General features: G+C 41.6%; 1 protein-coding gene across 2 annotated transcripts in view; it reads left to right on the top strand.

Annotated features, from left to right (window-relative positions):
• The window catches only part of KLHL14 (kelch like family member 14), a 129,078-nt gene that overhangs the window by 48,651 nt on the left and 54,471 nt on the right, over positions 1-25,956 (top strand). For both annotated transcript variants that reach the window (XM_069220095.1, XM_069220094.1), the window contains exon 3: positions 4,881-5,002. In XM_069220095.1, the coding sequence (XP_069076196.1) occupies positions 4,881-5,002 (122 nt within the window). The remainder of the gene's footprint in view (positions 1-4,880; positions 5,003-25,956) is intronic.

Raw genomic sequence — 25,956 nt, 5'->3', positions numbered from 1 at the left:
CCTGCATGAAAATCATGTTTTTCTTGAAGGATGCAGACTTCTTCCTGTACCACTGCTTGAAGAAGGTGTCTTCCAGGAACTGGCAGTAGGACTGGGAGTTGAGCTTGACTCCATCCTCAACCCGAAAAGGCCCCACAAGCTCATCTTTGATGATACCAGCCCAAACCAGTACTCCACCTCCACCTTGCTGGCGTCTGAGTCGGACTGGAGCTCTCTGCCCTTTACCAATCCAGCCACGGGCCTATCCATCTGGCCCATCAAGACTCACTCTCATTTCATCAGTCCATAAAACCTTAGAAAATCAGTCTTGAGATATTTCTTGGCCCAGTCTTGACGTTTCAGCTTGTGTGTCTTGTTAAGTGGTGGTCGTCTTTCAGCCTTTCTTACCTTGGCCATGTCTCTGAGTATTGCACACCTTGTGCTTTTGGGCACTCCAGTGATGTTGCAGCTCTGAAATATGGCCAAACTGGTGGCAAGTGGCATCGTGGCAGCTGCACACTTGACTTTTCTCAGTTCATGGGCAGTTATTTTGCGCCTTGGTTTTTCCACACGCTTCTTGCGACCCTGTTGACTATTTTGAATGAAACGCTTCATTGTTCTATGATCACGCTTCAGAAGCTTTGCAATTTTAAGAGTGCTGCATCCCTCTGCAAGATATCTCACTATTTTTGACTTTTCTGAGCCTGTCAAGTCCTTCTTTTGACCCATTTTGCCAAAGGAAAGGAAGTTGCCTAATAATTATGCACACCTGATATATGGTGTTGAAGTCATTAGACCACACCCCTTCTCATTACAGAGATGCACATCACCTAATATGCTTAATTGGTAGTAGGCTTTCGAGCCTATACAGCTTGGAGTAAGACAACATGCATAAAGAGGATGATGTGGTCAAAATACTCATTTGCCTAATAATTCTGCACTCCCTGTATATTAGACATGGTGCATATATTTTCTGTCTCTTTGATGCAAGGCAGTGCAGTAACTTTGGTTGCTGCTCTGAGTTGCGCCAAATATTTGTGAATATGGGCCTAAGGGGGTCATTTTGACCCTGGCGGTCGGCGGGGAAGCGGCGGTAAGACCGCCAACAGGCTGGTGGTCTTTTTTCATGTATTCTGACCATGGCGGTTACCGCCATGGTCAGCCGCCGCTTCACCGTTCCGACCGCCACGGCGGTAACGACCGCCGGGCTGGAGACCTGGGACTCCAGGCCGGCGGTCGTCACATACCGCCGGCGGTATTCCAACCCGCCTGACCCCGGCTTACCGCCATGGATTTCATGCGGTTGGGGCCCGCCATGCAATCCATGGCGGTAAGCACTATCAGTGCCAGGGAATCCCTTCCCTGGCACTGATAGGGGTCTCCCCCACCCCCAACCCCACCCCGACTCCCTCCCCTACCCCCCCACCACCCCTGCCACCCCCAAAAGGTTACAGGACCCCCGTCCCCCACCCCGATCCCCAACATATACACACACATACAGGCACGCATTCATGCACATACATACCCCCCCCCGCATTCATGCACGCATTCACACGCCCCCTCAATATACACACACGCACACCCCCATGCACACCCCCATGCACGCACACAACTCACAACACCCCCGTACCCCCCTTCCCTAGCGGACGATCACCTTACCTGTTCCTGGTGATCCTCCGGGAGGGAACGGGCAGCTCGGCCGACACCGACACGCCAACAGAACACCGCCACAGCGAATCACAGGTCGTGATTCGCTGGGCGGTGTTCTGTTGGCGTGGCGGTGGAGGTGGAGCTACCTCCACTTCCCCGCCTGCCGCCAGTATGGCTGTTGGCGGCTCTTCGTCCGGAAACGGGTGGAGCGCTGCCAACAGTCAGAATGGCCCATGCGGAAGACCGCCAGCACTGGCGGTCTTCCGTATGGCGGTCCCTCGGCGGTCTATTGAAAAGACCGCCGAGGTCGGAATGACCCCCTAAGTTCCTTAGATCAGATTTATAAACAACAACCTTATGTGTATCAAGCACAGTTGTACTGACAGAAGCAGCGTCCATTAAATATAAACCTGTTGCTTGGTTTTGACCTCTTAATCTAAACCCTATTTTTTAGTTTAGACCCCTGTTTTAGATCCGGTCAATAAACATTTGACCTATTGACCAGAGACAAAAACATTATCAATTCACTCTGATGACTTATTTACTAGTCAAGCAAAAAGGGGAAGATTTGAAAAAAACTTCCAGGACTGTATCAAGAACACTGAAAGCATACACACCATAAACGCATTCATTAGTATAAATAAATTATTTTGCTTTTTTACTGTCTCAATTACTCCACATGCAACAGATGTACCACCAAACATTTTTTGTCAGAGTTCAAAATATGTTTACAACCATCTTGCAGTGTTCTTGAAGAATTAACACTAACGGGTAGACCTCTAGTGTTCCAGGAACAATGGGGCCTAGCCATCTGAGGCCATCCAACTGTGCACCTCCCACAGGCATCGCTAAGGTCTTAAGAACAATTGGCCAGGCAGAAGGACAATTGCCAACACAGAAAGAGCAGAAGAGGGTAATTGTGTAGCTCTTGTTAGGAGGCAAATGTTGATTAGCACAGGTTTGGGATGAGCAGTAAAAGACCCTGCATCTCCTTGTGGCTGCTGGTGGAAATCACTGCATTTGCTAAATAATGGAGAATGGGATGTTGTTTAGTATTTGATCATACTTATAGACCCACTATCGGTGTTCCTATCATTTGATCAAACTGATAAGTAGATTATTGTATCTAGCACCTAGTAGAGAGCCCTTTCCATGCTTGTAGACTATAGTAACTTTGTGTCTCTCACTTTTCACAGAAATACTAACTCACTCTGGTTGTTCATCAGCCTATGTTGACATTTGTAACTCTTGTACTTCCAGTACAAGCATTCAAGATATATAGTACTGTCCTACATTGGTTACCACACCAACTAAGGCTCCCAATTCAAAAGCTCCATTAAGAACTACTCATACTGTTGATCATTTAGAAGTTCATTGGAGACACAGCTGAATGGGTGTGCAAAGTTACAAACCTAGACGGCTCGAAATTCTACATATTTTTGAACTGCTGGTAGCCATACAGTACACAACTCCCAGCAGCTAAGAGAAAACATGTTTTTCAGCAGTGAGGAACTGTTCCCACTACCACAGGGGTCACAAGATGTGATGGGGAGATTAGTGCCACTTGATAGCCATTCACCTTCTTGCTGGCTCTGATGCCCCACACACATACACACAAACCTGTACTAAATTCTGCGGCCAGTCATTCCGCACCTTACTGCCTAAAATATATTGATGAACTTTAATACTTAAATGCAAACGTTTCGGTTTATAGCACAGAAGATGCAGATACACATAATTACTTTAGAAATGTTCCTTCAGTCTTTCAAGTAACTGTATTGCAGCTATTATCCTAGCTGCACGCACGTTCAACAAGGAAGCACTTCCATAGCAAGGCCCTGCCCCACACTGTCACAACAATTGATAATTGAGTGAGGGTCTATCTTCCAAAATAACAATTTCTTGCATCAGGATGTCCCACCAAGCGACATTCTGAAGCAGAGAAATGGTTTGGGGGGACAGTTAACATAGGTGTGATAAAAAAATTGCAACTATTAAAGATAGTCTGAAAATGGATATTTTAAAACAATGCTACCCCTATTGAATACCAAATTAAATATGCAGATATGCTAAATGAAGCCAAATCAACATATTGTGTACTGCATAAGATGTACATATTTTGGATTGAATACCTCATGTCTTTTATAGATTGTGCCACAAACGTTTTGTGGAGCAGAGTTTTTATAATGGTCACTTCTATGTTCTGGCAGAGAGTTGTCACCAAAAGCTCCATGTGTGACTGGGAATCCGGGCCTCCCAGTGTGAGTCACAGGTCTACTGCAACCATTAGCATTGTCAACAGGAGTGCATTCATTAGGTCTGGCGTTGAAGGCATTAAGCTGCCTCCGAGACATTACACTCATCTACTACGGAACTGCCAGGCAAATTGGGAATTGTTGTCACGGTTAATAGCGGCGGATTTCAAGTACATGAGGAGGGGGCAGTCTCTCCTTTCAGAAGGTGCCCCTGAGGAAAATGGGGCAAAAGTAAAACGCGGGCAAGGAATTTAGAGTGACTTTTTACAGATGAGAGTGTTCACGCTGCCGGTTGAGTGCCTAACATTGGCAGGTCCCCACTCCGGGGCGGGTCATAGCAACTGTACCGTCTCTGTTGCGCTCATGGTGCTAAGGCAGCCACCAAGAGCGGGTCAAGTATGTCAAGGGAAGGTAAGGAGCTGTGTTAAAAATAGGTAACCGTGATAAGTTAACAAAATGGCGAAAGTGCATGCATGTAGAACGTAACCTGAAGGTTTTATCCCATCCTTACTATTCATGCATGTGCACTTCATTGTCTGAGGAGAGAGTTGCCTCTCACACGCGACGTATAACCTCAATTCTTTCAAGGTTCTTTGAGTATAGGATGGCTCATAATAATGATTTTGACTAATAAGATTTTTGACATGCAACTTTAATGCTTAACCTTACTACAACTCCAGAGTATTTCATGTGTATTCATCTGTAAAAAGGGATGATTTAAAGGGATAATATAAGAAAAAGGTCATTCAAACGAACCTCTAACAAATTGCATAAAAGGGAGCTTGTTATTCCGCAAGTAGAAAGATGTTCAGCTTTCCTGATAATTTTTCTGCTTCGTTCCTCAAACAAGAGATAGGTCTGGCAAAGGAGAAAAGAAAAATGTGAAAAGGGAACGATAGTAAAGGGGTATTTTTGGCTTTACACGGTTCCTCTGTGATCAGTTGTGCTCTTTCTGAGGTTATTTATTACAGTTTCTCCTTCTTTTTTTGGGTGAAGAATTCGATCCAACAAGAAAATGTTGTTGTTGGTTGGCGGATTGCCTCCTGGACCAGACCGGCTACCCAGCAATCTAGTACAGTACTATGATGATGAAAAGAAGACCTGGAAAATACTGACAAGTAAGCATTTATTGATAATTGACTTACAGTTTAGGAGTGTGGATACATTTTTAGAAATTCACTTGGAAAAGCTGCAACTGATGAATGTTGCTCTGAAGGATGAAAGTTTTATGTGCTTTGTGTCTACCTATCCGCTTGTCCATCATTCTATTTTGGTGCATAGCTATCAGTCTGTCAGTATGCAACTATTTCTATCACTTTACGGCTCAAAAAAAGATATCTTTGTATATGTCACTGTGTTATGATACCAACGAATACTCTGTGTCTGTGTATCTGGGATGCAGAGGGCATACCTAGCTACAAAGCAATGCAACGCTTTAGTTAGAACAGGGGATTACAAGGCCAGCATCCTGTAATAATACAAGGTGAGGTCTGTGGCAGGACAGGGCTCTATGAGTGGAGAGGGGGGGTCGATGAGGCGATATTAGGGAGTGTGGAGACGCTGTGTTAAAAGTTGACAACGAAAGTTCTTTCTTTGAATTTAGGGCAGTCTTAGTGGTTTTTTTTCTTGTTTCTTGCCTTCAGTCATTTTGTGGATATCGTCAGCCGTGTGTCTGCAGTTGTTAGTGCTGTCTGTCCACTTTCACATTCAGCTGGTGAATGTCGGAGGCCCTGGTAGAGTCCTGCACAGCTCTGGACTGCGCTCACTCCTGCAGTGTGTTTCACTGTACGTCATTTCCCTGATCCACTGGGATTCGGATTACAGTTACATTGGTTATAATTCCCCATCCAATTTCCACAAGGAATCAAATCTGACTTTTTTTGTTTAGGCTCAGCAGGCGTATGTGCCCCAGAACCCCAGAGGCACGAGCCACTGCATTTGTCAATAAAAACTAAATTTTGACTGTCAAAATTCCCCAAAGCTGTGTGGGTAAAATAAATGACTGAATCTGATCCATAAATCAAATTTATACTTTGAGAAATGTACTCCTGCTGACAACTTGTGTTCAGACTATTGTTGTTAGCCTATATCTGAAAACTTAACATATTACCTATACACGGAGACAACTTATTTAATCATTAATACGTGGTTCAAATTTATAGTTTTTCAGACAGAAGACACCACCAAATTTTCGTAGTGATGAAAGTGAGAAACAGCGCTAAAATGTATGGTATTCTGAGAAATGAGAGGGTTTGATGGGTTAGTAAGTAATATATTGGCAAGAGGCAGAAGCTTTTAAAAATTCAAACATGAATACTTGAGTTGTAGAGGTGGTAGTCTGTAGCCAATTACATTTTCCAAAAGTGTCAGATTGCCTAGGACTGCTGGCAGTTGAAAAAGTCCATATATTTGCCTGAAGCCTGAGGTTTTGCGGGTTTCAATACTGGAAAGGTTTATTCAGTGTCTTAATTTGATAAACTACCACTATGGTGAAACACATAATACCTACTTTACAGGGCTTACAGCTGTGCAATGGTATTTAGTGCAAGGACTTATTACAACAATATGCACTACCTTAAAGTTATGATTCAAACTGCACTCTTATGTTGCTTGGTGAAAGATGTATTAAATATTTCAGGGCGTATTTTCTTGTATGTTTTGGGATGCTATCTTTGGTATATCAAAGGGTCAGTTCATCACTGGAAAATACTGTATTTCTCGTCCTATTTATTTCTACACTTGAATTATCAGCATTTCTCCTATAAGATTGTATATTGCCACAAGGAAGAACTGGATTACAATTCTTTGCATTTGTTTCTGTGCATGGTACAATAATATTTTTTATATAAACGTAAATATGCAATAAGACAGCCCCTCACTACTGGATTCTGATTTTTTAAGTTATTTATAATCAGTATTTGCTTAAGTATATTTTAAAGGGTACTTCACAATTTCACGAACCATCTTCAACCTACTCCACAACAACAGTCTGTGATTTTAGAGTTCTTGGACCAGTTCAAAGGTACATCAAAGTGCACACCTGAGTGCAAACCCAGAGCTACTCAATTGTTTAGCAAGAGCAAAGTGGGCTCAGGTTTTGCACCCTAGATGTGTTAGTGGTAGTTCAAATACACACATTACTTCATCAGTAAAATGTTGTATTGTATTGCATTGGTGTCTGTATAGTGCTTCTATACCCCTTGTGTGCAGAAAGGCGTGTTCTGAATTATCGCTTAAGTAGCTACTCAGTATGTGTCATTTACATAGCACTTTGTAGAAATGACAAAGGCAGTGAGTGCTCTTATATTTATCAGATTCCTGGGCTCCTTCGAGCTGTATAGTTGAGAAGTGTTGGTTATAGTTTTGACGGTATGGAAAAAGTTTGGTGCAGTACGTGATGCTTGGAATCGAGTGGATTTGTCCATGGGGCTTCATACCGTATTAGCATGTGTATTGTGAAGATTATAAGTATAGTTACAACCATGCATGCGGGTACTTAGATTTTTTACATGGAGATTGTTATAAAGAGAGGTTGACTAAAATGTCGTTTGTGAGGCGCAGTGTTTGAAACAATATATTTGGCACAGTTGAGCGAAAGAAACACAAATCCTCCAATCATTTTTGGTCCACCAGTGGTGCTATTTAATTTAATGCACAGGGATAGTGAGAACCATTGGTAACTTTTGATACATTTGACAAGGAAATTGTAGAATGATTGTAACATGTTTACACTTGAAATCACCTTGATTGCTTTTAAAGGCCCATGATTGTGTTTTTTTTAGCTTCTGTAATTAAGGCCAGACGTGTCTTTGATGTTTGTAAAAGTGAATAGTTTTAATGAAGTTTCAATCAAAATTACCTATGTGACAGAGAATGGCAGTGTTCAGCTTGACGTGTGGTACTGGTGTTCCATTGCGGTGTCTCCTTTGTATGCTTTGTGAAGTTGAGTGATATGTTGGGAAAAAAAGGCAATTTATTTTGGCTAGTAGTTGTGAACTTGGGAATTGTCATCCGTCGAGGTCTTCAGTCAGCATTTAAAATATTTTAAATTGCTGTAGCAGAATAAGCATTCATATTAACTGTTTGTGGCTGCTGTTTACTGTTGTTGTTAACGTCTATTTAGGATCTCCACTTGTTCATTTCTACCACTGCAAGAAGGATGATGAGATACAAAGAGGTAAACTTCAGCACAATGCCCGTATGTTTCAGTTTTTCATCTGCTGAAGCTCTAGTCTGTTATCTCTGTTGATTGCTCCTTCTTCTGCATCCAGCTCTATGGCAGACTGAGACTTGCAGCAGATGTTCCAGCCCTTGATTGTAATTATTGTGTGTTTTCCTTGTATTTGATATCAAGTGAACTTGTCTCCAAATGCAGAAGAGTTCTTTACTGAGTATTAGGAGCTGCTGCACATAAAAGTACGGAAACTAAATACAATGGTAAAAGGATTAAAAGTAAGCAATTGGGATCATATGTTGGATTTTACATTCCACATATTTACAATTGGATTCACAGAATGATAAAGTGATTTCCCCCCAAAAGTATTTAGGTGAAGGGCCAGATCAGAGGCTAGAAGCCAGGTCTTCAGGTTTGAGGACCAGGTACTTAGTCTGGCCCTTTTTGCTGGATCACCTAGCTGTTTTGCTTTCCTCCGCTTTCCATTTCTAAACCCCTTTTGTTGGTCTTTAGGACCATGTGCACGTTACCACTCCTAACCAGTACTAAAGTGATTGCGTTCTCTTCCTAAAACATAGCAAAATTGGCCAACACCTAATTGGCACATTTGATTTACTTGTAAGCCCCTAGTAAATGGCACTACCTGTACTCAGAACTTGTGAATTAAATGCTACTATTAGGCCTGCATCACCAATTGTGTCATCCACTAAAGTAGCCTTTTAAAACATGTCTCAGGCCTGTCACTGTAGCCTGTAGTGTGGTTTTAAACTGCAATTTTGACCTGGCAAACTAAACCTTTTGCCAGGAACTACCCTTTCTTTATAATACCTACATGTCTTCCCTAATGTATGTCCTAAAGGCTCATAGGGCAAGGTGCATTGTATTTAAAAAGTAGGACATGCTTTGTTTTACATGCCCTGGTAGTGAAAAATGTCCATAGTTGTTTTTCACTACTATAAGGCTTATCTCTCCCGTAGGCCAACACTGGGTTACCTTATTTTAATTAATGAGTGCTAGCTTTAGATTGGGAACAGGACGCGATATGCTGTTTACACTCAAATGGATTGTGACTTAAAATCCTTTTTAATTGTAAAGTTAGATATTCGATTACAATTTTGAAAATGCCACTTTTAGAATATTGGTATTTTCCTGCCCCAATGTTTCTGAGGCCTTCTAGGAGTTTCCAGCTTCCTGGGCCTGGTAATGGCTCCCCCATTAAGAATGCATATTGGTCCCAGACAGTGAACACTGGAAACTGGGTGTAACTGGAAGAGGGCCTTCCTGACAGGATGACTGTACTCTGCTCCACTTACACTTCAAAGGGCTCTGCCTCCAGCACACACTAAGGAACCTGACACCAGGCCTGCTTTGCCTTTTGTCACCTCAGACAGTTTAGGCCCCTGACCAGGGGAAGGGTAAACACCTTGCAGAACCAGTGTTTGGGGTAGGGCAGGGAGTCCCCACACAAAGGCTGGCACCACGTATAACAATAGGTCCTTCAGGACCCTTCTTCAGTACACACCTGCACCTCTGGAAGATTCAGAAAAAGAATTGCACTGATGCTCTGCTGCCAGAAGGACTGACTTGCTGCCCGGCTGTCTGAGGAAGGAGGACTGGACCTTCTCCTTTGACCCCTGGACTACCAGAGCGACTCCAATGGCTAGCTGGCTAGCCTCCTCTGTGAGCTACAGGGACACAACAAGTTTCAGGGGGCTCACTTCAACTGCCCAGCTGCAATTGATCCTTCATAGACTTGCTTGAACCCTGCTGCTGGCCAGTGTTGGAGTGAGTTATGGTCCCCAAGAGCAGACCCCAGGTCCTGGACTACTGGCTGGCATCAGTGGGACCTCCTCCATGAGCAAAAGGTGAGAATCCTGAAGTTTGGGATCCTCGTGTCCATTCGTGCTGAAACTCTTCTACCCACAACGACTGCCATCAGAAAGCTTTGATGGTTCTGGCTCTTTACACCATTAGTGACTACCCGAGAACCAGAAACACTAGACCTGCACTTTGTGCTACAGCAACGACAGACCAAGGCATCCACCAACACAAATCTCCAGTGATGGCCAGATCTTCACACTACAGCAATGACCGTTCATGGTGTTCAACCTGCATTTCAAGCTGAAGCCGCCTCCTCCTTGTCAGTGCATACTTCAATGCGAATACAACTCTTCGCACCAGACTTGAGAAGGAACCTCTTCAGCCGGACCAACCTAGTTCCTCTATCCAACCTCTAGTCCACAATGGTTGATCTGACTTTTCCCTGGTCTAGCGTGACCAGGTGACCGCAAGTGGCTCTTTGTGCTTTTAGGGACTGTTTTCACTAAAACATTAACAATATCTTTGATTCTACTAATTAGATATTTCGGTATCATTTTATGTATAAAAATTCACTCTGCTTTTCTAAATTGGTTTGGGATTTCTCATGTATGTTTTCACTTTATTACTGATCGTGTGCTGCATAAAACTTTACACATCGCCTCTAAGTTAAGCCTGACTTTATGCAAGGCTAACAAAGGGTTCAGCTCAGGTTCATTTAGTGACTTTTGTTGTTCACCCAGACAAGGTTTGTGGTTGATGCCTGATTGTGGCTTCCACCCTTCCCCTCCATACCCGTTAACCCAATTTCATACAATTATGCTATGTGTGTTACAACAAAGTGTTCCAGGACCATGTAGCATTATTTATCTCTCTAAAACATGCACAAAAAAGCCACCCCTCAAGAAAAAAGCCAGGAACAGATTCAAACTATAAGAGAAGAATGTGGCAGTACATGGCAAAATATATCTTGCAGCTGAAATTATAGGTCAGCAATGATCTTTAACATTAAGTCCAAAGTTAGCATCGCCATTGTTGACCTAAATATTGACAACAAACTATGCTTTGGGTAGCTTCATTAGCTTTTGGTTTGTTTCCCACGCACACATTTGAAACTCCCCGCAGTCAGGCCTTAGTTATCAGTCCACACAAGGCGGCCATTTCAACAAGGTCGTTTTTGAATATGTGAAATAGCACACACCTGTAATACTATCTAGGGGAGTCTTAAAGGCCTTTGCGAATAGGCACCAAAACATGTAAAATAAAATGGGACTATTCGAGTACAATTTGTACGGATAGCCAGAACTGCACCCTCTTTGCACTTTTACTAGTAGGAAGGTGGTGGTTTAGAGCGATTTACAAAAGCATGTAGGAGTAGGTAAAAGAGTACTTCTTCCCATACTCACAAATACTTTCATGAAACAGCCCCAGGGTTTTTAGCATTTTTTTGGAAAGTCCCGAAACCTTTCCATGCTGGCTTGAAGCATGGAGAGATAGTTACGTACAATAATACCTATCGGTGCTGTGCTGGTATTTCCTTTTCCGAGGAAGCTTCACATCCTCTTCAATGGGCCAGAGGCTCTAAGCAGAATGTATTCCATTCTAATGTCTAATCACTGCTTCAGAGGCAAAACTCCACTTGCATAGCCTCGATGGCCAACCAGTGGTTATACACTGGAAATGGCATGTTGGGCACAGAGAAATAATAAACATGGGGTATAAATCGTACATTCCGGCCGTTTACATTACTAAAATGTCATAAAATAAAAAAATAATTACTGGCCTCTTGGATTAAACCAAAGGGCATTTGGTTTTAGTTCAATACATGTTCTGTGCAAACAAGGGTTCAAGTTGACGTCAAATGGGGGACATTTGTTTTCAAAAGAGGCTCTTTTATGCTGCATTGCAAAGAAACGAGGATGTTGGTTGTTCTTTATGGAGGGGAACAAATCTCTCTGCAGTTTAACTCATTTCACTAAAGACAAAGGCATGGTGTGGAAACACAATTTGCCTGACCCTTCAAATTCCCTGAAATGGCGTGAAGCATGTAAGGCAGGCCCGAAAGGAATGTGGGAAGTGCTCATGTTATGCTAAATGCAGTATGTTGAGATTCTGTTGTGGTGTAGATGGTATATAAACTCTTAACACTTTCTTAGAGGGATGTCTCCTGCAAAAGAGCAACATGCGGGTTAGTGCAAAAGTCCAATAGCACATTAAAGATGTGCAGGTACTGATACCTGACGCTGTGATAAGTGTTGGACTTGCCTTTCAGACAGTCTGGCGGTGCCAGGTGGGTCAACTGGCATCCTTGTTCCCTGGATCCACGCAGGGTGAATAGACGATGCCCACAGCTGCACTCCATGATGAAAGCCGGGCATCCTAGCAGGGCATAGTCACGTGCTTGTACAGCCATACATTACACCCGGGGATAAGAGAGCTGCTCCCCTTCACTCACAGCCCACTCCAGGTACTGAGTATCGAAAAGCAGGCCTGATTCACTTGGTAGTTACCACACGTCCTAATCTTTAGTAAACCATCTCCAGTGTTCCCTGACATATGCTATTTCAGCTGACCCCCCTCTGAACTCTTCTGTCTGCCTGGGGAGAGCAAGTTCATCTCATGGCCTTTTCTGATCTGCTTTCTCATACAGTTCTTTTGGCAAGATCAAAAAGGCATTGAAAAGTAAACAGCATATTCTTCAAATATATCCAGGATTTTTCCAGTGACTTGTGGTTTTTAGTGTATTATTTACAGGCATGTGCTTAAACGGGCAAGAACAGCTGCCGTCGGCCACTTTCATAAAGGCATAAAAAAGCTTAGAAAAGAAAGGTGTTGCTGTGAGCCTTTTGATTTATCCCAAACATACAAAAATGAACATGTATTATTATGAAGCAATTTGCAAATAAAGTTAGTTAAAGCAACTGTAGACTGTTCTATTGGACATTTTACTATTTTAATAGGCATTGTGATTTATAAGATACTTGCATACAATGCAGTCAAAGTGTGAATTATACAAGGGATCATATTTTAGCTCTTCGAATCTGCAGACGTGCTGTTTCAAGCGCTAAATAAAGCAAGTGGTTATTTATTATTATTTTAGGGAAGAACAATTTAACCAAGAAAGAACGTTCTAGTGTCACAGCAATCTTCTATCCTACTTCTTGGATGAGTGTGAAATGGATGTCCTAATTTTCAAACAGTAACCCACTCAATGAACATTTATGCTAAATTGAAAACATTTTCCCTTTAACTTCCAGTTTTCTGCTGCTGCTGCTTACTATAATTAACATTAATGCAAAACTTTGTTTGATGCAGTGTGAAAATGTTTTTCCTTTGTATTTGTGGTAGGTGGAACTGTTGTGATATAAATTAAGTTATCAGATATCATTCATCAGTCCCTGTAGTTGTGCCCCAGCACCATGCAGAGCCTGGGACCTAATTGTGCATGTGGAGGTGTTGCCTATGCAAATTTGGTCCTTTAGGCTGAAGGTCTAATCTGTCACCTACTTGCGTGCCAGTTGTAGCTTGCAAGCGATTGATAAATGGCCACCGCCAGGGGGCTGATGGGTTTCCAGTTGTGCTCAGACTAAGAGTATTTTTACATGCGTTTTACTTTTTTTTTTAATTTAATGGACATAAGAAAATACAAAAGACAAAAAAGAAAATTTACAAAAATCGTTTTAGGGAACCTCACAGATACAACCAGAAGATGACACACTAGACTTTGCGACAGCTTGCAATTACTCTATCCAAACACATGAAGAAAGTCTATGCCACAAGCCTTTCCCCAACAAGCCTATGTAGATCCCTCAGCTGAGTTTATATGTACACTTCAGAAGACTGATGTCCGTGATGTCGGAAAAACCATCAGAGCATAACGAAGATGAACACTATCTGGGTTAGACTGTCCTATACGGCAGCCTGGCAGAGCCGAAAGAGCTGGTTTGACAAGTCAGTGTGTGGACCGATTTTTGTTTGTCTGTGGGACTGACTTGTAGGCTAATGGGTCACTTTTTGCTGATGATTTCCCTAATATTACCACAAACGTTGCAGACGGCAAGCCCAAATCCATGCTTTCTCCCATACCTTCCATAACACTTATACAGCACACCTTTACCAGTTCAAACTGCCACGATTTGCAAATATGGACCACTTTCTGATCTGATGGGGCCCACTTTTATTTGGTGCCCGGGCTATTTTCTATCCCAGTCCGACCCTGAACACTTTCTGGTTATTTAAAAGGCAAATAACACCAAAGAAGGCTGATATACAGTTAAACAGCTCCTGAGATGGCTTTTTCTCTTTTACGGTTTTGGCTCATGTTTGAACTCCAAAGTCTATGAAAAGGCTTGAGTAAGACCCTTTTTAAGGAAAGATTAGATTCCAGATTCTTTGGAGCTGAATCCATTTCACAGACATAAATAAGACACTTGTTAAACAAAAGCTGTTTTTTTTCCTATATCAAATTATGGAACACAATAATTTATTTGAGGGCCAAGTCCAAAAATTCACTCAGTGACAATTTCCCGTAATATGTAAATTATTAAAAATATTATAGTGAAACAAAGGCATTAGAGAGTGCATGTTTATCCGTTATTGCAAAATTAGCAAACAATTATTGTTTTGAGAGAAAGAATGACGTTTTTCTATATTTGTGGCTGACAAATGGGCACACTTTAAAACTGCATAAATAATCATAGCTTTGAGTAAAGCTCTCAGAATTGCAACTTAAAATATTTTCTGCGTTTAATGTGAAAAGGAAGAGCTTCAACAAAGTGCATGATTATTCTTTTCAGTGGCACAGTTTTATTCAATGTTTAATTTGACAAGGCCTGTTATCACTGTATTCCAGCTAAATATATATTTTTACATTGGAATTGAATTTTCTGGATATTAAAACACATAAAGTTCTGTGTATATAAGTGTTCCCTAGTGGTACTTATCACTCTCTCCTTAGAAATCACTTCTCTTCTATGATGCATACGTCTCTTTTGCATATTAGGCAAGAGGTTTGTTTTGGGGGAAACTAAGTGGGGCATCAATAGAGTTATGCATCCATCACATTCCTGTCCAGTAAAAATATAAATCTCAGATTGACATATGAGCTATAAATTGGTAGCTCTTGACTTATGATAACAGGTATGTCAGTGTCTTTAAAGGCTACAAAAGGTTCCAATTAAACAAGAAAGAAAAAGCATTTCCTTGCTCAGTATGTGGCTCTCAATAAAAGGGAATAGCCTTGTTTCCCAACACATACATGCAAGATAGATAAGACGTCTTATTTTATCCACTGGCACTTTGGACATTATTATGATTTGCCTCCTAATTCTGATAGAGTCAGTATTGATACCAGGGGGGTTGGCCCAAGGATTACCAGTTCCCCTTGCATATTCACATGTATACGGGCACCGGCTTGTTCCAACTAGTAACCCCGCCTTCCTACAGTAACTCCACCCTCAAGAGTTGCCTGTGTACACCCACTATTAGTAAATCCATAGTAGAGGATCTCTTACAGGAGTACCAGGCCACTTGGAAAGAACACCAATGAAGGAATCACAGAAAACACCCAGCCAGTGCACAAAATAGAAAAAAAAAAGCTTCAAATATGTAGTGTTAAGAAGAGCTTTGGCGCTGCTTAGATGGTATGTATGAGTGTTGCTTGCTAAGCTTACACAAAATAATTATGGAGCCAGGCATTCTTGATGAGTTAGGACCCAGAGTTCATTTTAGGGCAACGCAACACTAGTAAGCCACCTATAGTACTCCAGCAAGGGCCATTATATTTCTCCAGTGAACTAAAAATGTTCCTTCAAAGTGAGGAAAGGGGCAGAAAAATGTGACTTCATCTATTGTAGCAAAAACCGCTGCACCGGAACTGACTGTGGGTGGCAATACTAAGTGGTTATTGTTTCCTTTATAATTAAATTTTTGTTACATTTTGAGATAACAAAAACAAAATAAATCTCACTAAACATCCAGTTTGGTTGTGTGTATGACTATCTTTGGCAAAAATATGGCCTGAAAATATTGTATCTAAATATTTTTCACACAAGTAATGCCCCTTTGGGTGTACATTTTCTATTATTAAATACAAGGGGACAATATTTTTGTAAACCATACGCATGAAACAATATTTTTAGACAAGCAATATTTTTGTTATAAAACTCTGGTACCATCACTCCAGTTTAATTGTAGGACATGGCAGATTAACACATCAGGCACTTAAAATCATTCAATTAGAATGAATGGACAGTGTTACAGATAGAATCATCAAATTTAACATCAAGCCATTCTTTCCCAGATTTGTCTCCAGGTAAAGTGACATACACCCACTGGGGTAAATCTTTAATCCAACAACCTATGTTGTCTCTATAGTAGGCCCTTTCAGTACCTTCACACAACCCACCTATAAACCAGCAAACTAAAAAAGTAGATTTTCTATACAATTTCTCAATGAAGGAATGACTAAATCAAAAAATGTATACCACAGTCTTGCAAAGGTTTAGACAGAGCTCATTAACTAATATTTGCATTGTGACATATCAGGAGGTTCTTAGAACAATTTCCCACCTGCAACAAATTGCTCTAATGTTTGCTCAGGTGCTATTAATTAGAACTAATCTCAACGTTTTTGCCTGGATGACACACTGCAGCAGAGTGCATTTTTGTGAGTGAGGTCTAGATTATATGGTGTCATTTTGAGAATGTCCTGCCTTCTTCGGAGAGAATCTGGGGCAAATCTTGGCCAATATGGCCTTCGATGGGCAAGAGTCATTGTCGTGTGGTATGGCAATCTGGATAAACTTATTTAGAAACTTAAATGTTCACTTTGGTACCAGTGGAGGTGATCTCATCTGGTAGATTCAACTGATCATTGATAATTCATGTGTGATTAGGTTTTTTTCATTTAGTTTTGTTAATTTTCTGAAGGACCAGTGGTTAATTTTGGAATGGGTTAAAACCACTGAGGGAACCTGTGCAGAAAAAAGAACATTATTGTATCAGTTCATCTTTTCTTGTTTTTGTTTGCCAATCTGAATACATTTCTAATGCATCAGACAAAGGTAAATTCAGAGGGAGAGAGCCACAACAGAGCTCTGCGCCATGATCAACTATGATATACAGTGGTTTAGCCATTGGTCTTCATAAGGATATCCGTTTTGTTCTAGAGGTCAGCAAACAAGAAATTTTTGCTATTTATATTGAGGTGATAGGCAGATTGAGGGAGCAGGGGGCCACGAAAGCCAACTCATAACAAGAAGCAGATGCACTTTGATAGAGACAGCCATCAGGTTAGCACCCATAGCCTTGTCATCTACGGTGATTGACATGGACTCAATAAAAACAAATTGTCATAATTTCTGATGATATACCAACCACCTTGTGATCTCCAACTCACAACATCTGACCTATCAGAAGTCTAGCCAGTTTTAAAGTTAAATAGGATGAATCAGAATAATGGAACATTTTGTTTTTGACGACCCTGGTTGCCAAATTTCAAACAAAGATATTCATTACAATAGACTACAAAAAAAATCATATATTAATCTGTGCACATAACTTCCTCTACATCTAGACATTTTGATGCAATTTTGTTATGAGCGCAATAGATGCCCCACCTTTTTATTTCCTTGTTTGTGATCATTGAGACAGTTAAAATGAAAATGTTTCCTTGCTTAAAAATCACCCTTGTCTACGTACAGTCTAAGATTTAAAGTTCATGTGCGAGCAGGGAAAAATGACAAGAATATGAGTAACTGTGTAATATGGTCATATATTGCCATTGAAAGCTTCTGGTGACATCATAAACATTTGAATGTCACCAAAACCCAGTGGCGGCTCCTCCGCTATGGCGGAGGAGCTTCGCCCCCGCCAGCAACAGTAGCTGCAAAGCTTTCATAACGAAGGGCTAATAAACCATCTTCATTAGCCCTTCGTTGTGAAATCAGCGGGGCCATAGGGTGACAAGCACCTCCCTTCAGTGCGCATGTATGTTTGGCCGGCTGTCTCAGGCCAGCCAAACACACATGAGCATACAGTGTGCTTTCTGCAGCCCAGCACTGTGTTGCCGGGCTGGAGAGAGCCTGCACAGTCTCCTAGTCTGCCTGGGAGCACCCAGCCAGGGCGCCCCAGCCAATCCTGGTGCTGCTCTGAGCAGTGTCAGGATTGGCCGCAGGGCAGGCTGGGAGCATGTGCCTTCACTGCAAGACTGAGGAGCGGCGGTGCGGGAGAAGCAGAGCGGAAGCAAGGGTTATTTTTTTTGTTGAGTTTATTAAAATTCCACACGCGTGAGCCGCCTCACCCTCTGTATCCCCAGCTAACCGCGACTGCCAGAACCCCAAGATAGCAACATAGGACTATATTATACATGATACCTCATGTATTTTTAAGCTGAATGTTCACTTTGCGACAATTAACTAGACAAAGCTGTTTTCTTCATCGTGTAGTTAACAATAAGCAGTGATGATTAACATTAAAATGTTTATGCTTTGTTTAGTTTCTTAAATATTTTTAATAAGCCAGTGGCGATGTTCAGTGGATTTAGGCAACTCTGTGGCTGCAGATTTTACCGCATAATTATGAAGTTTCTGCATTTGCCCAATCAATTCGCAAATTTTACAAAAAATGTTGTTTCTATCACAGATGGATAAAAGTAATACTGACAGAGAACACGTTGTATAATTTAACATGTTTGCCACATAATTTAGGTAACCTTGTTGTATGATTTATAATTAATGTACCATGTATTCTTCCACGCTGCTGTTGAATGAAGTAAAGGGAATTCAAACAGCTAAACGGAGAAGTGCTTTATGGAAAAAAATCAGACATTGAGCAAAGAGTAGCAGAAAACTGACCAACTGTGGCATTTAAGAAACTCATCCATATGTGCCCAGATTCAAGGACTTGATATCATCCATGTATCATCCATGTACAGATTATTACACATAGTGTGAAAGACACAAGTCTGGCCTTTTATTAGGCACTGGGAAAGCAATCTAGGAGAAGAGAGAGGGGGAAAACTATACGAAGACGTGGATATGAGCACATATATCATACAACACAAGGCCAAACTGAAAGGTACCAGAGCACTGGTGAGTTGGAATATTGATCCTAATTACATCTGTCGATTGTTGAAGTCCATGTACAGGGAGAGGATGTTTGATCAGTATTGGTGGTACTACTCTACGGGGCACTATCCTAGAAGGAAATACTAAGTCTAGCATGGATATATAAGGTCAGCTGGTCCTTTTGTACCCAGCTTTAGTGCCCATAGGATAGACCAGTTTTCGAAGGTTATGACACAGTTATAGGCCCTACTATGGCACATGACAGTGACATCAAATCAGTTGAGTGCAGCATTGTAGGAAAAAGCTGATATAACCACACAGCACAAGTGACACTAGAAACTGTGGAAGGTACTAATGATGGAACACATGACTCTTCAGTGCAGGACAGTCACAACAGCAATGTGCCAACATGCAGCCTCTGATGGATTATATTATTTTGATGGAATCAGCCTTTTCATGATCTGGGTTATAAATCTACAAAGTTAGCACAGGCGCTTCTTAAAAGCAAGGTAAGGAAGCAGCGTTGGGCACCACCTAAAGCTGGTAAAGGCCTGAGAAATTGCCTTCGTTTTTTTATCAGAAGTGCTCCTGGGTAAAAATAGCATGTTGGCTGGGTAGTTTAAAATTATTGCCTTATTCCTTCTTACAGGATCCAATGGAGAAGGGTGGATGGAGACAATACGGGACAATGTAAATTGAATTTCTGCCTCTCATTTGTTACTAGATAACACACAAACTGGCTGATTCAGTGCGTTTAATGGTGGATACCTATGATGTTATGATGTTATGAAAGTCATGAAATCACATCCTGGCAAGGCTGACTCAGCCAAGGTTGTTAAATTGAGAACCATTAGTGGGACAACAGTGAGGCTTGCTGTTGGACAGCGCTTAGAGACGGCACAAGTGTGGTGTGAAAAGCAATATAAAAATAAATAATTACTATTGCAGTAGTCTTTTCAGGGCTCATTTCAGTCTTCCCTTTGTAAAACCTGAATTAAATGCATTGCACAAAAATCGTAATCTCAAATATATAAAATATAGTTATAATATTGGAGCTGAGAGGAGCTGCAGCTTCAAATTCCGAATTAAGCCACATCGCATATTACTTCCAAACAACCCACTGCTAAGTCAATGATGTGTTACTTTCACTTTCATTATATGTTTTTAATCAGAGCGTGACTTCGCACTAGACATAGCGACGCTTTACGCTTGGTCTCACTTGTTTTTGTTAAAATCTGTGACATGATTAATTTTACTTTAATGCCTTTGTCTTGTTGTAATGGTATGGCTGATGGGTAGAAACCAGAGTGGAAATATACGCTTGCTATCATCTCACCTACTGCCGGAGCATTAACAAAATATTCATTAGATGCCAGAGGAACAAAAAATCCGTCTGCCGTTGCAAGAATTATATCCCTTGCTATCTCTAGAACGATCTCTGCCAAGCTGCAAGAGCTGTAGTAAGTGGGGATTAAAATATTTCACTTTTATATCGTGACAGCACTTTGTCATATCATCTTTTGAAAGGAAAACTGCTACATGCAGTTTCTTTTTAAGTTTGTCGTTATCCAGGAGCTTTTGCTTTATATATATATATATATATATATATATATATATATATATATATATATATATATATATATACACACGTCTCCAATAAAATACTGTACATGCACACTCAAAGTCCAAGACTTGCATTTATTAGTCCAAACAACCAGCCCCTATATATTATATATGTCTTTATTTATTTACAGGGGCTTCCAGGCAACCCTCTTCATTCATTGGCCTGTTATTTTGTCATTCACAATTTTCTTCTGCCCACTACAGAAAAAGGTCAACCCACTGGGTAACTGCACTGTGAGTGACAACATTCTGCCCTTCTACAAGGAGTACACCCACACATAAAGTAGCTTCCTTTAGTGCCAGGGACAACTTTCGCTTTTTGAGACCAACATTTTTTTTGCCTTTAGACAATTTTTGCCAACGCCACGTCAAAACAAACCAAGTATTCAATGCGTAACAAAACTTGTGGGACCCCCCCCTTGGGGGCGCCCTTACCTAACACTTTTGCTGAGGGGGGCCCTGCAGTTAGGGGCTCCACCCCACACCATGGGAGCTGTGGGGGCTTGTGTAGCACCACTGCAAGCATTGACAAAGCCAAAATACTGGCAGCCAGAGCCAGGCTCTGCCAATGATTGTTCTGGAGACGGGATCGATCTTTGGTTTCATCACAGTCAGTATTTTCTTGTTTCATAGCGGCAATTCGTTAAATACCCGACCTTCATATTTCTTTGAAAATATACTGACTGTCAAGTCATATAAACACTACATTTGTAATAAACTCTGCCTACTTAGGGTCCTCAGCTACCTGCACCAAAGTTGTAGCAGCTGGTGTCCTTATGCATGTGTGGCGTGTGCGTGTCCAGACCCGCTTCTCATGTGCCATCCGGTAAAATGAAGGATTTCTGGGTGAGTCATTTTCAGTTTCAGTTACAAGCTAGGCGACACCATCTTTATGAGGTGTCAATTGGCAATGCAGACACTTGACCTTTGCTAATCATCCATAGCTGCAAGGAAGGGGCAAGCGTACAGTCCATGGTGGTCAAGCAGCAGAGCACCAATCCTGGGTTTGTGATGTGTGTGGGCAGGGTGATTTCCCGGCAACTGGATCATTGTTGAGCATACTTTCAGCAGTGCACACTGCAGGGGTGTCCAAAGTGGTTAGTAGAGTGCTGGCCCCAAATCATATACTCAGGATAGGCACTTTTTAAATTGAAATCTGCCTTTATTAATTGTTTGCAAATTTATGTTCTTGGAATATCCTGAAAATCTGGTCTGGATCTAGCTCTCGCGGCCCTATGTCAGACACTCTTGCTATAGGACTACTACATCATAGGTTGGGGTGTTTATATTCCTGATAAGGGACATGCAAAAGGTTACTTTGGGCATCTACTGTGCTATTGTTATCAGAACCTTGTGGCCAAAGCGTAGTAAAGCTACAGAAGAGTCCACGTCTAAGTGCACAGACAACATCAAATATGAACGTCAACTTAGAAAGGTGGTTTAGAACCATGCGAAGACCAGTAAGGGTCGCATCATTGAAATTCATAGAAATATACAGGGAACCAGAGTGAGATTGTTACTTTTGTGCTCCATAAACTAAGGTCATTGGCTAATGGTTTTGCTAAATCAGCCTATGGAATATCGGGTAGGGAAACAGCATCGTAAAATTTGTCGGTTAGAGATTACTACAGAACTACATTGCACCAAACATCGAATTGCATTGTTGCTAGAGGATACCAAAGGGCAACAAATCATTTTTCTGAGGGCCTGAAAATCCAGGAAAATGCTCTTTTTTAGGTACAGTGAATCTATAAATTGTTACCCCGAATAACGATGGTTACATACATTATTTTATTGCTGCATGTTGTAGGTGCACAGGTTGATCCTTGCTGTAGAAAGGAAATAGAAGGAACTCTTCTGAGCCTTTGCTGTCTTCAAGATCACAAGTCATGAAACTTTACGCATTTGAATCTTTGAATCACCCCCATTCCTACATCCAGTGAAATATGGTGTGCCTCAATGTTTCATCTGATGATCCCACCTATTCAGTTTATATATGGAAACTGACAAAAATCCTTCGAGAAAACACTATCTCCAGTCATCAATATGCTGAATCCCAGATACATCTACATGCATCTGAGCAGCCTAGTTACTCTCTAGCCCTGTAACTACTGTTACCGCACATATCGCAGTTATAACTTTTGAGACAAAAATTGGCAGGTGGAAACTTGCCTGGCATTTACTGGGACATGTGGATTGTGGTGTGGCAAGCACCAAAATCCGCATGTTATTTCCCAAAACAAGCAATTGGTCGCATCAAATTAATTCCAACTCAGCAGAGTCGGATTTTATCAGGTGTGATAATTTTCACTCCAATTACCAGATAACTTGTAATGAGGGCATCAATCTATTCTAAAATCAGTTTTTGTCTGAGCACCCCTTTAATAAGAGGGTTAAACGCTCAGTTGTACTTTGGTTTTTATAGACATAACCAGCACTTTAACTGAGCAAGTCATCTAGAATTCTGCTACAGTAGTGGATATCAGCTAATTGGGTGCAATCTAGAAGAAATAGGCATTCACAACCAAGAACACACAACTTCTCGTTGCAAATTTGAAGTCCACTGTGCAGAATAATTTCCAGAATTCTTCATTTGAAATTAAAGGTCTGTATGTTTCAAATTGGACTCCACTTCATTTACTGAGCATAGATGCCTCTGTGAATGTCTGTCTCAAGATTCTTCGCTACGGATTCTACCATATCCTGTCCCCTTAATAGAACACGGCAGGTTTTATATTTTGTCTCCCTCCTCATTACTTTGAACAGTACCTTATTTAGGTGACTGAATTCCAAAGATGTTCATGCACCCTGTGTGGTGTTACTGCATGATTAAACTATCACTCTTAAAGAGATGCGCCCTTTACACTTGGGTCCCAGAACAAATCTTCAAATGTCACATAGTCACATATAAGCAGTACTGTGATCTGACAAATTCTTTCCAGTTTTCCAAATTGTTTTAATTCATATGCCTGGGGGCAAAAGCTTGTAAATAATGTAAGGAATACCTGTGAGATCGCCTGCTGGGAGGATTTCCTCGCCATATCCAGAAAGGCAGCTAATAAGTTGCCTGACCTAGCCCTGGTGCTGGCAGAGCAGCAGATCACGATGACTTTGAAGGTGAGAAAAGGCCCTACAGATGTGAGTTGGAAAAGCAATGTTGAACAATGGGCTAGGGCAGAAGAAGAAGTCTTGCTATGAGAGGAGGCGCGTGGTGTGCTTAGGCGTCCCTTGTCTGACGCGTGGAGGGAGGTGATGCAGAGGTTTGCTAAATGTCCACCCTCACCCACAGCTCAAAACACATCCTCCATTCGGACTGATGATTAACTGAAAGGTGGTTATGGAAGATCATCACACACCTGAGATATGCTTTGAGTGATGTTCCCCCCCCCCCAAGAGTGCTCAACTACAAGACTGATAATAACCTCCCAAGCCCCTCAATCACTGATTATTAGATTGCTGCCAGCTGACAGGAGCTGATGCTTGCTCATGCTGGTTTAACTTAGAAATGTTTTTCAATAAAAAGTGAACCACATTCCTAAGTGATTATTTATTAATAACTGTGTCCAGATGTACCGTACGGTGATTAGTAAAACTAATTAAAGGACATTTAAAAAAAGAAATAGCTATGAGATTTGAAATGACAAAATATATTTTTTCTTCAAGGCATGAGTCATGGAGTGCGATCTTAGACACCAGGTATTGAGTTGGCTCTCCGTTCCCATACATGATGCAGGCCCTCAGATAAACTATGTTCTAGTGCTGTACTCACCATATGCTTCTAACTACTCTGGGAGTTATTGATTCTGCACATCCATGTCCTTCTACAGGTATTCCGTCAAAATGAGAGAAACTGAATAGATGTTCAACTAGATGGGTTGGAAAGATGATTCCTAGTAAATTAGCTGCAGCTGTCCCTGTTCTTTCTAGATGGATTGATGTGTAAATTAGTCTTGAGTTAACCTCATTTCTGTCTCCATCACACATGACCTCAAGCAGCCTTTGGCCAGAAGAGGAGAAAACATTACAAGTTAGCAACCTGGTGCATCCACTGGTGTCCTCCTACCTGCTCTTTCTTAGGCAGCTTGGCCCTTATGTATGTTACATTGATTACACAGCATCAAATCAATATGATGTCAGCCATGCACAGTCGGCCAGCACTACTGTCATATGGGTAAAGCAACTGGAGGCCCTTTTATCTCTTGCAGGTTGCTACCTAGAATTGTTTTTTTTATAGGAATGGGGTTTCTGTGTAGAATTGTCTGTGAACTTACAACACTACGTCCTCGTGTTTTGTAACATCGCCAGTTGCTGCCATTACCCACACCTCTAGCGACGTTACATCTTACTGATATGATGAATGTATCAGAAATTCTGTCAGTCCCCGCAGAGTCCAATATGAGTTCATGATTAGTAGTTGAACTGAAAGAGATTCCGTAACACTAGACATCTTCCAAAGGTCAGCACATTTCCCCACCAACCCTTAGGTTTAGCTAACTGACCATTGTTAGCGGTCACACCTTTTATGTAAGAACATACATTATTAATTGCATAGCATGAATGCATTTATATGATATGAGAAACTGAAAGAGGCTTTTGAGTCATAGTAGCTTTTGGAAATAAAATAACTGATAACTGTTTTACTGACAGTTGTTAAGTAGCAACTAGCGTTCAGGCGCTTTGCTTCATCTTTCTCTCATAATGTAATTTGCCCTCTGATTCCAGCTTGTAGTGCAGTTACTGTAGCTCACGTGTGGAGAGCCCAATTCTTCTTTTACTGCAGGATGTGTAAGACAGTCACCTAAGTTTGACCTTGTCCTGGTAATACATTCTGGTTCTGTTTTTTTAGGAGAATCTTTTGAACACAGAGGCCCTCATTATGAGTCTGGCGGTCCTAGGATCGACACTTTTTTGGTCTTAAAAAGCAGGGCTGCCCTGGGGATTACAAGTCCCTTCTCTGCTGGCTTTTTTTTTTTAATGTAAAAGCTGGCAGAGATGGGGTGCCAGGGGCCCCATGGGGGCCTCTGCACCACTCATGCATTTGGCATGGCCAGTGCAGGGGCCCCCCATGGACAGCCACATCACACTTTTCACTGTCTGCTTAGCAGACAGTGAAAAGCACTACGGGTGCTGCTGCACCCGACACACTGCAACTTTGCTGCTGGCTAAAATTACAAGCCGGCGTCAAGGTTATGGGCTGTTTCCCGCTGGCCCGGTGGGAAACTCATAATAGGGGCCAAAGGAAGGAGACCGCATTGGCGGTCTCCTGAACACTGGAGTTTGGCAGGCGGCATTTTCCGCCCGCCAAACTCGCAATGAAGGGCGGAGTGTTGTGTATCATCTTGCTTTAGTGCTGCATCATATTATACAGCTTGTCCATTTTTTAGGCTAA

This window comes from Pleurodeles waltl, chromosome 2_2 (genome assembly GCF_031143425.1).
Source record: "Pleurodeles waltl isolate 20211129_DDA chromosome 2_2, aPleWal1.hap1.20221129, whole genome shotgun sequence".
NCBI classification, from domain to species: Eukaryota; Metazoa; Chordata; class Amphibia; order Caudata; family Salamandridae; genus Pleurodeles; species Pleurodeles waltl.
The sequence above is the reverse complement of the archived record's forward strand: the minus strand, read 5'-3'. Positions and strand labels throughout refer to the sequence as shown.